Raw genomic sequence first — 14,465 nt, 5'->3', positions numbered from 1 at the left:
TTTAAATCAGTTTCTGTACTCCTCCCCAACGAGAGGAGTAGCGCTAAAATCGGTATTACCATATCGGATTAGGGTTAGTGTGGCCACAAATCAACGGTATTGGTCTCCAGGCGGTATCCCACAGTGCTCCACTGTGACCACTCTGGACAGCAATCTGAACTCGGATGCAATGGCCAGGTAAGCAGGAAAACCTGCGAAATTTTGATTTTCATTTCCCTGTTGCCCAGAGTGGAGCTCTGATCAGCACTGGTGGCAATGCAGTCCCAAATCCAAAAGAGCTCCAGCATGGACGTATGGGAGATACTGGATCTGATTGCTGTATGGGAGACAAATCTGTTCTATCAGAGCTCCATTACAGAAGATGAAATGCCAAAGTGTTTGAAAAAAAATCTCCAGGCTACACAGTGCTGCGTGACAGTGTAACGGGAAGCCAAAGACTCAAATGGACGCTCATGGAGGGAGGGAGGGAGGGGGTAGTGAGGACTCCAGCTATTCACAGTCCACAGCAGCTCCGAAAAGTATTTGTATTCTTGGCTGAGCTCCAATGCCTGTAGGGTCAAACACATTGTCCGGTGTGGTTCAGGGAATAGCTGCGTCAATTTACTCCCCCCCACACCCCCGCAATGAAAGAAAAGGGAAATAAATAGTTTCTTGACTTTTCAATGTCACTCTATGTCTACTGAATGCTGCTGGTAGACATGATGCTGCACAGGAAGGCAGTATCCGCTCTTCTCCCCTCCCGGTGGCAGACGTGCAATATGACTGATATCCGTCATCACATCAGCCCGTGAGTGCCTGGCTGCCTCAGGTGAGGCTGCTGGGGCGCCTGGTAAAAATAGGAATGACTCCCGGTCATTCCCAGTGATGGTACAGAACGGCTGGTAACCGTCTTCATCATAGCAACTGGGGGCTGAGCTCCATCATCCCTCTTTTCCTGTGTAAAGAAAGATTCTGTACTGCCTGGACTACATAGCAGCAGCATGTGGCTCCTCTCCCCACACGCCGCCTAATGTCTGCCTGACTGTCATAGCCCGGGAGGCTGCTCTCCCTCATTTATGTCACTAACAAGTCTCTGTTTCTTATTCCTGCATTCTTTATAACTTCATGACACAAATGTGGGGGACACTGCACGTAGCCCAGGAAGGTTGGGGGAGGAGGGAAGCAATGGTGGGGTTGTTGCAGGGCATCCCTGTGAATGGCATGTAGCTCATCATTTCTGCGGGATCTGACACAGAGCACCTGTGCTCTCTGATACACTGGTTCTCTAGTACACTTGCCCCATATACTAGCAGGACTGACTCTATTTTTAGAAACCACAAAGAGGGATTGACTGGGGAGTCATTCCAGTTTGCTTTTGCCAGGGGCACCCATGATAGCAGCAGACAGTACAGAGGGACAGATAACTGTCATCTCATTGCCAATTTACCGCGCAGCAGACGGTAACAGACCGACTGATAACCGTCTCTGCTATCATGCAAAAGGAAATGAATGCTGCTGTGTAGTGCTGGAGTATTGCCTCTGTCCGCGGCATCCAGTAGACATATGGTGACTGTAAAATAAAAAAAAGCTGAACGGGCTCCATGGTTGCCATGCTATGGCGTCTGCCAGGGCAATCCAGGAAAAAAGGGCGCAAAATGATTGTTTGCCGTTGCTTTCCCGAAGGAATGACTGACGACATTTACCCAGAACCACCTGCGACAATGATTTTTGCCCCATCAGCCACTGGGCTCTCAACCAAGAATTCTAAGGGGTGGGAGAGACTGCGGGAACTATGGGATAGCTATGGAATAGCTACCCACAGTGCAACGCTCCGGAAATCGATGCTAGCCTCGGACCATGGATGCACACCACGGAATTAATGTGCTTAGTGTGGCCGCGTGCACTCGACTTTATACAATCTGTTTTATAAAACCGGTTTATGTAAAATCGGAATAATCCCGTAGCGTAGACGTACCCTCAGAGTGAAGTTTCATGGGCAAGAGGGGGCTGAGGAAGGGCAATCCAGGATAAAGTCACTCCCAGCAGTGGACGAAAAAGACCACTGAAAGAAAGCTTCGTTATATACCAGGCAGGCAGGGAAAGTTGAAAGCAGCTTGGGAACTGGCTTCATTACATACACATCCACCTCTTCATAGTCAGTTCCATTTGCTTGTCTCCTAATCTCAGGTCCAGCTCCTTTGGGTATTTGGGAGGGCAGAGAGTTTTTACTGATTGATGGTCCACTGACATCAGCATATTTATATAAAGGGAAGTATATGCTTCCAGCCACCCTTTAAGATGAAGAGTGAGATTTTCAAAGGAGTCACAGGGGACTGATCTCCACTGGAATTCAATGGCATTAGCTCACCTTACTCCTACCATCACACCAACTTTGAAAATCCCACCCAATTTTTTTGTTCCCCATCTTACCAGTTCATACTAAAATTATAATTTGGGTTTTAGACTTTTCATAAACCACTGTAAATTGGTGGATGTTGGTCAATCAAGGCCAGCTAAACTTAGCTCTGCGTGTGGATGGAAATCTGGTTTACAAAATCTATTCCACATGACTGAATAGACCCCAAGTGCACCCTTGCTTTCATTCATATTTCAGATATAGGTGATGTTGTTGTCATATGTCATTAACATCATACTTATTCCCAGTGATACTTTAGAACAGGACTAGGTTGAAAAGCTCTGAATTCATTTAAGACTTAACATCTGTTTCTGGGTTATTGTTTTTTTTGTTATTCCTTGCAACAACAAAAATTTTCCTAAATAATATTTAAATCCAAATCATAACATCTGCCATTCATATTGCTTTTACAAAGATGACATATTTACTCTGTGTCACCAAGTCTTATCATAACTAAATATCTTTATGACTATATGCATTTTCCAAAATCTAATGGCCACAAACTAGCAAACAAGGCATGGTTTCTGACCAAGCAAAATAACAGTTTGCTCTGCTTGAATCAACTGCAAGAACCGAGGGTGAAATTCTGGTCCAGTTGAAGTCAATTGGAAAACACTAAATAACTTCAATCGAGCCTGAATTTCAACACCAGTTTCCAGTACATTTTTTCTCCCTGATACCTTTCAAACTCATAATATCTGTCTAACTAGTGGCCTTGTCTTGCACCCTTGCTTTTCACCTTCCACTGCCTCTCACTTCAATCAGAGCTGAGGGTGCATGACACCTCGTAGGTTCAGAACACTTAGATAAGTGTGGATACAGTCTTCTTGACTGGTAGATGATGGTTTTGGAGCAGAACCACCTGCCACTGAGGTCTCTTTGGGTAACCTATTTCTGTAAAGCATTTGGGGGTATCTAGCATATTGAGTAACTCCCTGAGCAATATGTCCCAAACCTAGATATCTGAGGATGTAGTAGACAAAACCCAGAAATTCCCCTAGCTCACCTCCATAAAGACCTAATCATTTGTCAGTAGTTTGGTTTAGAGGTTTGGTGAGTTTTCTTCTCAGAGGTGCATTTTACCCTTTATTTGTGTCACTGCTTTCTCAAGCTGGTCAGGGAAAGACTAAATAACAACAATATAAAGTTCTTTTTTCCCCAGGTAGGGGAAAAAAACCCTTTAAGCATCAGAAATTGAATGAGAAAGCACGAAGTGCAGCCACTGCCACCTTTTGATTTTCCTCTCCCTTCTCAAGAGTTACTACATACATTGAAGGCAATTGTAAAAGATATACCAAGGGCTTTAGTTCTTTAAAAGAAATAATTTTCATTTTCCAGTCAATGCATATCTTATTTCTTCCACCATTAATTCTACAATGTGGTCTCAATTATATCAGTAAAAATGTAGGAAACAGCCCATCCTGACCCAAATATTTCTGAATTAATAAATGTTCTTTATCAAACTATTATACAGATTAATGCACCACATCCTGCAGAATGATTAAAATGACCCTTTGTTATGGGAATCAGCAGCATAGACCCGTAGAATTTTATTGCAACAAACTTCAATGTCATCCTGCACTCACACTTATGTGTTGTTGTTGCTGAATCTGACTGTGGATTTTGGAGGTTAAAATTGGGCAGTAATAGTAAATCAATGTTCCATTACTGAATGGGTCTTTCCAGGGAAATTTTATTGTTTAACTACATTTGATGTCATCTAGGACTGTGTTAAGGCGCTGATAGCCTTTACAGCCAGCTCTTTTAAAGGAAAAACATTAATGGCTCAAGCAAGTAGTCTCCGCGTTTTGAATCCAATTATGATCAAAACAGAAAGAAGACAATGCTGTAAACAGGTTAAAAACTGATTAAAATAATGAAGAATATTTCAGGCTTTAATTGTTTACTCAGCAGCAACCATGACTTCCTTTGAATAACTTAGTAAGAACAACTAAGCCATTTGCATTCCTCTAATTAAGAATTACTATTTTCCTGCTGTTGCAGATAACTTTCTTTTCTGGTCACTGACGCAATTAAAAACTCCCAATTATTGAACAAGGTTATTGAAAACACTTTCCTATATTGACCTACAATAGATGCCCACAGTGAGGAATTACCTCTTGTTTTCCTTGCCCCTTGGAGTTCAGGTCACAGAAAACATATTCGGGCAGTGGGGGTAGGGAAAAAGTGTGGTGACCACTTGCTGAATGAGCACTTTCTGTTGGCTGTTTTATGGAGAAGCAATGCCAACTCCATTACAGAATACTCTTTACCATGACTAAAGGAAAAGGGGAATCCATAAAGCCTGTTGAATTTAATGGAAAGACTTCAAATGACATCAGTGGGCTTTGATTAAGTCCATAGGGAGCAAATTGGAGATTCTCTGTCATGAAGATGTGGGGATATTATCTGCACCAGTTACAACACCAATGAGTGAGGCCTCAAACCCTAGACAGATATAAAAATAATAATCATAATGATACCTCGCTCTCGTACGGTGCTTTTCTTCTAGAGATCCCAAAGCACTTCACAAAGGTGGTCAGGATCACTACCCCCAGTTTACAGACAGGGAAAATGAGGACAGATTAGATTAAGTTTAATGCAGACATAGAAGGAATCTACACTAGGCTGGCTAGAAGTAATACTAGCTCAAAAGAGATAAAGTATTTAGTTGTTGTTTTTCTGAAATGAAGCCACTATATGCTGTTCTTTGGAGTATGGCACTTATATTGCTAATTGGTGACACACGGTTGTTTTCTCCTATGAGGTTTTTAATTTTGGAATACTGAGCACCAAGAGAATAGAGAATACTGCAAAGATTTCCTAATCATCGGTATTACAGTATATGAGAAACAGGTAAAAAGACCACAAGGTAAGTCAAATGTTAAACAGCAGTGCGAATTGCAATTTAGCATTTGTTACATCCTTAGCAAACAGCCCACTAATGAACCAGGCCTTTACTGCAGTTCATATCAATGGTAATTAAGCTTTTGCTGACAACTCGTTTCACCTTATGCACTTTTGTTTTATGCTTTACAGTAGGCAAAGAATAAAATATTAATGCCAACAAAGATCAGACAGTTTGTGTGCTTTATTGAAACTTAATGTCTTTAATGTCTTCTAATTTAAGTAATGAGATCTTTTTATCCTCCCCAAGAGGGTAATTCAATCCAAAGATAAAATATCCAGACAACTAAACTCACTGAAATCAGTGCATTAGTGGGATGCAATCATTAAAATATTTTAATTACTAAAATAGAAACAGAAAGAATCAAAATAGAAATACTGTACCTCATCTAATTCCATTTCATCCGGACTTTCCCATGGTTTGATAAACTTTCCATGAGACTTCTTCAAAGGTACAATTACTATATAATAACCTCTGTAAAGGAAGTAATAGATAACAATGAGGTCTAAATCAAGTAAGTGGATAAGTCAAAAGGGTTGGATGTGAGCTTAAAGCCAACTTCTCTGAAGAGAGAGAACTGTGCTGAAATAAAGGCGAATTTTGTACATGAAATGTTGTTACAATCTCCCAAAAAGGTTCTTGTACACTACTGAGGCTCTTGCAAACAAACAGATGATAAATTCTAGTGTACAGCATTTGACAAACAAATGGCACTAATTACCTGCTTTTTCATCTAAACACATAAATATTTATATGAAAATATAATTATAATATTTCATAATGCCTACATGGTTGACTGCAGTTTATTATCTAATTTTAAATGTAACAGGCATGGGATACTTGTGCCCTGCCAGCATTCTAAGCGTATGGAAACCAATACGCTGAAACTTATTACTGGATTTTTCAAGAGCCCATTTATCATCACACTCTTCTCCTAATTTTCATGTATAATGCGAATGAGATGGTAACATAATGTATTTGCTGATCCTGCTACTATTATCATACTATAGTATTATATAGATATAATACAAAACTGGTCAATAATATATAGTAAGAAATAAAAGGATATGTATGGGGGAGTTATACATATAACTGAGAATTAAGAATACATTATATATGTATACTCGGTAAGTGTGTGTGTGTGTGTGTGTGTGTGTGTGTATATATATATATATATATATATATAAACACTGAGAATTAAGACATTATACACACACGTACCCTGAGAATTAACAACATTATATATTTAACAGACGTGTGTATATGTGTGTGTTACATAAAATGACAATTAAGAACATATTTTTATATATACACACACACACACACAATTAAGAATTAAGATAACATTTTATATATAAACACACACAATGTCTTAATTATCATTTCATACATATATATATATATATTTTAAAAGACACACATCCCCTTTACTTCTTAATATAAATTATCATTAACAAGTTCTGTAACTGCCTAACATATAGTTCATTACAGCGGAATAGTAAACCCCACCATTTGGCTTTCTTCTCAGTCAGGACTTTAAAGCAAAATATACTCCCAATTTACTAGTCAAACATTCCTCTGAAAAAAATCCTCTTCTCTTCTCCCATAAAGAATTTTCAGTAAATGACATTTTTCAGTATAACTGAGATGAAGCAGTTTGTTCCCAGATTGTCTCCTTCTCATTTTCTCCTACCAAACCAGAGTATGTGTCAAGCACGTCTATCCTTTCATATAAATGTGCAGAACCAAGGAAACGGAGTGACAACAATAGATATTATATATTTTCTTAATATATTTGCCAAAAAAACACTTATTCTTTGTTTCAATAGCATAGAGGATAGGGAAGAGTAGATGCCTTCCTTTGCCCTGATGACAGATCTTATATTTAAGGTGCCTCCGTGACTAGTAATAGAAGATAAGGCTGAAGGACCATGGACAATCTTCATCTATCCTGGCCTGCCATTTTTTATGGCTTATTATCCATTTTCTTTCTGCCACAGTGGCTGTTCATTTCACTCATAGCTAGGAATACAGTTGAACAGCCTCCTCTGAAGCAATTAGTAAGAGAATCCATAACAATCCTTCTCCACAATCCTATACAAACAGCTCTGTCTAAACCAGCCTATGAAGTAACCATCTCAGTGGAGCTCCTTCAATCTGCATCTCCATTTTGGCAGCATGTGAAAACACTTCTAGAGATAAAGGAGTTCTACGCTGTAACATGACTGCACTTTTTTATTACCATACAAAATGCTTAAATGTGTTAACATTTCCTTTTTTAAAAAATATCAAGGCCCTAATTTTCAAAGAGCATCCATAACTATAGCTGATACCAAGAAGTAGTGTAGGTACTGTGATACAGCATGGCCAGAGGGCAGCATAAGAGTGTTAGCAGGGGGCCTTATTCCCTGCCAAGGGAGGAAGGTTTGCTTTAGATTAACTAGAACAACTGTGGCCAATTAGAGCACCTGACTCCAGTTAGAGCACCTGACTCCAGTCATGGGATATAAACCCCTGCTTCAGTCAGACAGGGGGTGGTAGTTGAAGGAGAAAGGTTGGATTGGAGCAGAGTGCAGATTGCAGAAGAGAAGAGTTTGTCCAGAGAGAAATAGAAGGTTTGGAGGAGTGCTGCGGTGGATTGGGAAGCCCAACAGAAACCCTAGGTAAGGGGCACCAGGCTTGTATAGAAGAGAGGCAAGAAGCCCTTCACAAGCTGACGGGTATGAGAGGGAAGTAACCCAGGGGAAGAAACCGCTAGTCAAGTGGTTCACCACAACCCCAGGGCCCCTGGGTTGGGACCTGGAGTAGAGGGTGGGCCCAGGTCCCTCCCTCTCCACTCCCCTCCTCCAAGGACACTAGGGGAGTGATTAAGAACTGGTTCAGAGGCAAGCAATATCGCCCTGAACCAACCCCAGAGAAGAGAAAGCGCGAGACCCAGAGAACAATACCGGCAATTTGCCACAGTACTCAGCTCTCTAAGTACCACAGACCCGTGAATGCTATTTACCAACCCCAGCCCATAAGAATTCTATCCTAGATTTGTAAAAGAAAACGTAACGTGAGTCTATAACAATGAGAGGGGGCTGACTAAATATCTTATCTCTTATGCAGATCAATAAAATGGGGAAACAACCCTTTTTCTAGCAAATGCTATAGGCTCAGATTCTGCCAGCTTTACTAACATTGAGTGAAATCCTGGTTCTATTGAACTCATCAGCAAAACTTCCATTGACTTCATTAGGACCATAATTGCACCCAATCAGAAATACTGTACTCCCCAAATAGTCCCATTGATTAAATCAATTTCAGTGCAACTACTGGGAGAGGAAGATACTGCTCAACTTGAGTATAAGCCTTACAAAATCTGGGCCGTGATGCTGGGTATGTATCTCCAAGCTTTTGTATGTATTTTATTTCACATGATTATATTTCTTGTTTTATCAGTGACTCAACATAAAAACCAGGATACATGGAATACAACAAGATCAAAGCTAGCATTATAGTACATTTCTTCATAGAAATAAATATAAAAGATCATATTAAGGTAAGACTGAGGAGGCTTATATATAAGATACTGGAAGTTATTAAAAATGCTGCAAATAAGATTTTCAGAAATAAATATGTAAGATGGGATTGTCCTTTCACAGACCAAATGATCTTCACGTGTTCTTTTAAAAATATATCATCTTATTTGATCCTTCAAAAAAGGATGGATGATCCCATTTTCTATTCAGCTAGCTGTGCCTGCTTTGCTGAAACAGGAGTTATACAGATACTCATGTATGAGTAGTAATAAATCCCTGGTTCCCGTACAGCCTTAGCAGAACTGAGTAATCCCTCAGAAATAATAATTCATTCAAATGGGAAGCAAGAAATTGAGGCTTAAACAAAGTAATTTTTACATTAAACTAAAAGACAGATCAAGCAGCAAGTCAACCATTTCAGACACCTTTAGTCTGGATCACCTTGCGTATTGGATAAATCTGTGAAACCATTTTTTGTCCTACCAAACATGATAGACTCCTGGTCACCATCACCACATCATTAAGAACAGTGCCAATCAGAAGATTTTGACAGAGGCTTAGTCAGATGACTTTTTGGGGAACTGCCAAATTTAATTCATTCATTCTATATAATAAAAGAGATTGTTCTTTGGGTCACCACACTTACTTGTAAGTAAAGGTATCAACTTTGAAAAAAAAATGTAAGGTCTGATACTGCAAAGAAACTGTGGTCTTGGAGGTACTAGGCTCCATATCCGTACTGGAGGGTTGTGAGTACATTTGGCTTTACTCTAGTAATGACACAACTTTGCAAATGCTAACTGATTAATCATCACAATACCCTTTTGATGCAGAAAAGTATGTAGGCACCCTTTACTAGAGGGCCTCCGAACTTTACTGGGAGTGTTCCAGGGGAAAACTCTGTGTGCTGCAATCTAGCCTTAGAAACTACAACTCCCATGATGCCTTGGGGAAACGTGGTGGGAGACTTCCTCAGTGCAGGGAGAACAGGTGGTAGACTTCATTTTGGGAAGGGGAGTGAGATTGCTGCTGTGGAGCTCTGTCCATACCAGGAGCTGCTGCTAAGAGCCTACAAGGGCTTTGATTGAGCAGGGAGCTTCAAGGCTGTCGGTGGCTTCACTGGAGTCAGAGCAGAGACTGTTGCTGTGCCTAGAGCTGAAAAGGGTGGGCCTGCAGTGAAGGAGCTGTGAGTAATCCCCACTCTTGTTTGGAAAGTACTTGCAAGGGAAGGGGGCACACCAGAGAGACTGAGTCTGAGGAGAGGCAGAGTGATCTTCCTACCGAGCCAGGACCCAGAGCTGCTGACATTTGGTGGAGCCAACTCGAATTTCAGAAAGGTTGTGTAGTTTTTTGTCTTGGCTGGACTGATGCACAGAACCAACAGAGTGCTGTCTCCAGCTGCAGATCTTCCAGCGCGCTCAGGCAAGTAAGTACCTAGGACTCTGAAATCCAGAGGAGTGTAAACTCTGGGGTGGGGTGAATGGTGGCAGTGTACATGCCACTTACATGTTTCATTTATTACTGTATAGTATATTTGTTAATTGATTTTATTCAACTGCTTCTGTGGATTTAAATTACTAATGACTTTTATTCTCAATCTGTTATACCCTGTTTCTTTAAGTTTTTAAGTAAATGAGTGTTAGCTCTAATTTAAGTATATTGGATGTATATTATTTATAATTGGTATTTGAGTTAGACCCATGCCACAGGTTATTATTATTACTATTTGAAGAGGTTCATTCCTGGAGGTTCCCAAGGCACGCCACTGAGTGTGTACAGGGGACAGCCAGGTGGAGACACCGTCAATCTTAAATTCCTTTAGGAGTAAAGGGACTGCAGCAGAGGGGTGGATAAAGGTTCCCATTTATTCAACATCACCACTCAGGATCTCCCTTAATGTCAACATTAGGCACACAGGTGAGTGTTGCCTGCTCCTGAGTAACCCAGGGAAGAAAGGGGTGTTACAATATTATTATCCCAAAATTATAATTGGGGAAACAGAGGCAGAAAAGATAAGGCCAAAGCTGTCATACTTAGGTGCTCAAAATTAGGCACCAGAATAAGTGACTGGAGAGTGCCCTCCACCCCTGTTGCCTTCAATAGGATGAGTGCTCAGCTCCTTTGAAAACCAGGCCACTTTTAGTCAGGTGTGCTTATATTTGAAAATTTTGGCCTAAGTGATTTGAACAAGGTCATAGGGAGAGTCAGGGACAGAGCTGGGATTGAAATATACGATTCCCTTGTTCACAGCGCTGTGCTTAATCCACTGGGATGCAGCTTGCAACACTCCAACACCACCAACAATAGCCTGGGTAACCATAAATTGTTCTGGAATCTCTCTAAAATTCAAATCAGATTGCATAGTTCCCAAAGTCCAGCTTTGTGCAGCTGTAGAGAAAGGCCCTGAAAATCTTTGTTCGTACCGAGCATGTTCAGTGCTGTCTTTGGAAGGAAAAGCGCTAAAATCTTTCTTTAATAAAAATAAAAGCTGAGATTTGCCTCTGGCTTTGCAGGCCTGAAAGGTCAGCTCTACCCTCAATGCAGTGAGAGGGAAGGTTAGCACGCTGTTTGAAATATAGTACAGAGAAAAAGAATAGCACTCCTCATATGCCCTTCCATACATCCTAATAGCTTTCCCCATTTCTTAGGAATATCTTGGGTCCATCAACCCTCTTCAGCCCTATTGGCATTTAAAGAAAAGTTGGGGAAGTGTAGTTTCTTGGCTATGATTTTCCTCTTACCATAGGCTACCGCTGTTCACCTAATGGAATAAAATCAACTTCCTAAATCAATATATTGAGGTAGTCAGTTCAGATTACAGTGTTTATTCCTTTTTTCTATTGTAAGCCATTAGATGGCTACAAGCCTCTTCTTAATTTTGTTATTTTGAACAGATCTAACTGTATAGCTTTTAAGTTACACATAACATTTCATTATCCGTTTTATTTTTAAATACACATTTTGTGTTTAGTCCAAATAATTGCCTCAACGATAGCTGTAGATTCCTTCAACCTGCCCAGCCACAACCTTAAGACGATTCTTAATTTCATGTGGTCAGTAATTACAGTTGTTAAAAAAGTGGTTTCCTCAAAATTAAGAGAAAATCAGCTGAGAGTACAACTTTGCACACTAATGTGTTCCGGCTGAGTATGTGAACAAGTTATTTGGACTATCACAGATTAAATTTATCATATGCATTGACTAGTGGAATGCCCCCATTAAATGATAACCACTCATTTCCCTTCACATTCATGAATTTCTATCAAAGCATATAATGCAAGGTGAGTCTTTCTTATCTAACACTCTCTGTCATGCTTTCCAAGTGTCAGACTGCCACACACAACCTTGATTAGCCAATCAGACTGCTGCACACGCACAAGCAATGTTAAAGTGGAGTACACATAAGGTAGATTGCAGAATGACACTAACTAGATCTATAAGGAATATCTGTGCAGCACTGATAGTTACTCAGGGGAGCAATCCCATGTCAGTTGCCGTGTTGTTAGAACATTCACTGCATAACCAGGGCTCCGGTAACATACAAAACAGGCTAAGTGGGTCAACAGAAGATGCAAAACACTTGAAGGGATTGCTTAACTGTTTGTTTTCTTTGGGACACAGGCCTTGCATAATTTCCCACCTTTACTCGGGAGGGATTCATAAGCAGGCTCAGCAACTTTCAGTCAGAAATACTGTTTTTAGTAAGTACACAAATTTTGGCAAAATGCCAGAAATACCTTACCTGAAGCGGAACTGGTGAAAAGACATCCATTTAGCTCTGAATATGAATATTTTTGCACAGCTCTATTACAGTATCTACTCATTCCCATTATAAGACACTGAAGAATGAAAGTTATGTTCCCCAACATCTATAACACATTATGGTGTGACTAAGAAATTGACCCCATGTCCCATTAGTGTTAATTTAAAATGCACTACAGTAAACCCATTATCAGTTTTTTCCTTTTGCCTAATTAACATTAATGCAGGATTCTCTATATTTAGTAATCCTACCATATTAGGATAGACAGAATCATGATAGTGCAATGTTAATCACATACAAATGGTAACTGTAAAAAATGTAATGGTGACTACTGTACAAGATGGTTCTTCCCTCCCAGACATAACAGCTATTATTATCTCCTTAAACTCTAAGAATTCAAGTTATTTAACAGAGAGGGACTGCTTCTAAGCTTTAAACCATTTTATTGTATGCAGCTTTATTTCCCAATGAACTTACTTTTCTATCTTACGGAGGTCTCCAAGCCTAGTGAGAGTGCGGTTTTGTGGCTTCCGCAATGGGAGAGTGCCAAAAAGAACAGAACAGATTGGGTTCCACAAGACATCCAGCCCCCTCAGTATATCCAGGGTAGGTTTTGGAAGTCTTGTGGGATTTGGCATGAGATTTGGAGCCATGATAGGCGCCCTGTGCTCAGGGCCACATTTTGTTTGCTAGTTATCAGCCGTCAGCATCTCCTTCCTCCCTTATCTAGGTTGCTGAGGGCTAAACTAATAAGCGCTTTGTGGCTAAGGGATAAGCTGGTACCTGCTTTTTTCCCCATACCACGGACTGACCAAGGTTGTTTGGGTTTTTCACCTTGCAGCAAAACCTAGAGGTTGGCTTTTGAGCAAGCAGAGGGCTGGAATTCTTGCCCTCCTGGAAGTCACAGCTGGAACTTGTTAGAGTCATTTAGTTGGCACAACTTTTGGCATTTGCTCAGTGCAGGAACTTGCTGATGTCGGCTCCAGATCCAAAGAAGTAACATAGTGGGCATCCCAAGGATGTCTCCTTATGAGATGGGTGCATTGGGTCTTACCCCGGGGGTGCAAATGTGAACCAGGGGCCAGGACACTATGCTGGGGTACCGCCCTGCTGATGTGCTTGATGGTGGTGCTCTCTGGGGGTGGAGATCCCTTTTTGCCACAACCCTTAGAAGTGGAAGCAAGAGAAACCGTCCAGGTTACATCTTACTGTAATGATTGGCTCCCTCTATGGTGAGATCTCCCCCAAAACTGGCAAAGAATCAATGGGTTGCAAGTGACTGTACTGTGCTGTTCCCTGATGGGAAACTTGGTTGTAATTTGGCTAATGAAGTTGCAGCCTGGTTAAAACCCATACTACATGTTCTTGCCTTCTTCTGTGTGGTGAACACACCAACAGGGGCTTATTCTTCCAGCAAATACCTATGCAATCCAAGGGGAGCTACATGTTTACATTAATGACAAGGTTAGACCCTAACTCCTATCAATAGTCTTCCACTTTTTTCATTACTTATGGGGAAAGTTATTGTCTCTTTCTCTGTTGCTGTCATCTGCTACTGTTTTACTAAATATCTCTAGCTCTTTTCTCCCTATAATTTCCTTACATCATAAATCTTTTTGACTTGTTCCATCTTCAGTCTTCCTTAGCTACATTTGTACTGACCACTTTTTCCTCAGTCTAATGAAAATGGCTACATTTTTCACTTTTTCACCCTTTTAAAGTTTCAAAGTCATTCTTTTTCTGATCTCACCTGTCTTGAATACCAGTGACAAAAAACGGGGAACAGCAGTGTACAAAGCCTACAGTAAAAACCTACCAGAGAGAAGGCAGGTTGCATCCCCAAGAATATTTACTGACTTGCTCATTTTCCTCCCC

General features: G+C 40.6%; 1 protein-coding gene across 36 annotated transcripts in view; it reads right to left on the bottom strand.

Moving 5' to 3' along the window:
- The window catches only part of PTPRD (protein tyrosine phosphatase receptor type D), a 1,348,190-nt gene that overhangs the window by 125,870 nt on the left and 1,207,855 nt on the right, over nt 1-14,465 (bottom strand). For all 36 annotated transcript variants that reach the window (XM_075067326.1, XM_075067339.1, XM_075067332.1 and 33 more), the window contains one exon: nt 5,687-5,777. In XM_075067326.1, coding sequence (XP_074923427.1) covers nt 5,687-5,777 — 91 coding nt within the window. The remainder of the gene's footprint in view (nt 1-5,686; nt 5,778-14,465) is intronic.

The sequence above is a fragment of the Chelonoidis abingdonii genome, chromosome 6 (genome assembly GCF_003597395.2).
Source record: "Chelonoidis abingdonii isolate Lonesome George chromosome 6, CheloAbing_2.0, whole genome shotgun sequence".
NCBI lineage: Eukaryota > Metazoa > Chordata > Testudines > Testudinidae > Chelonoidis > Chelonoidis abingdonii.
This window is presented reverse-complemented; position numbering and strand designations above follow the sequence as displayed.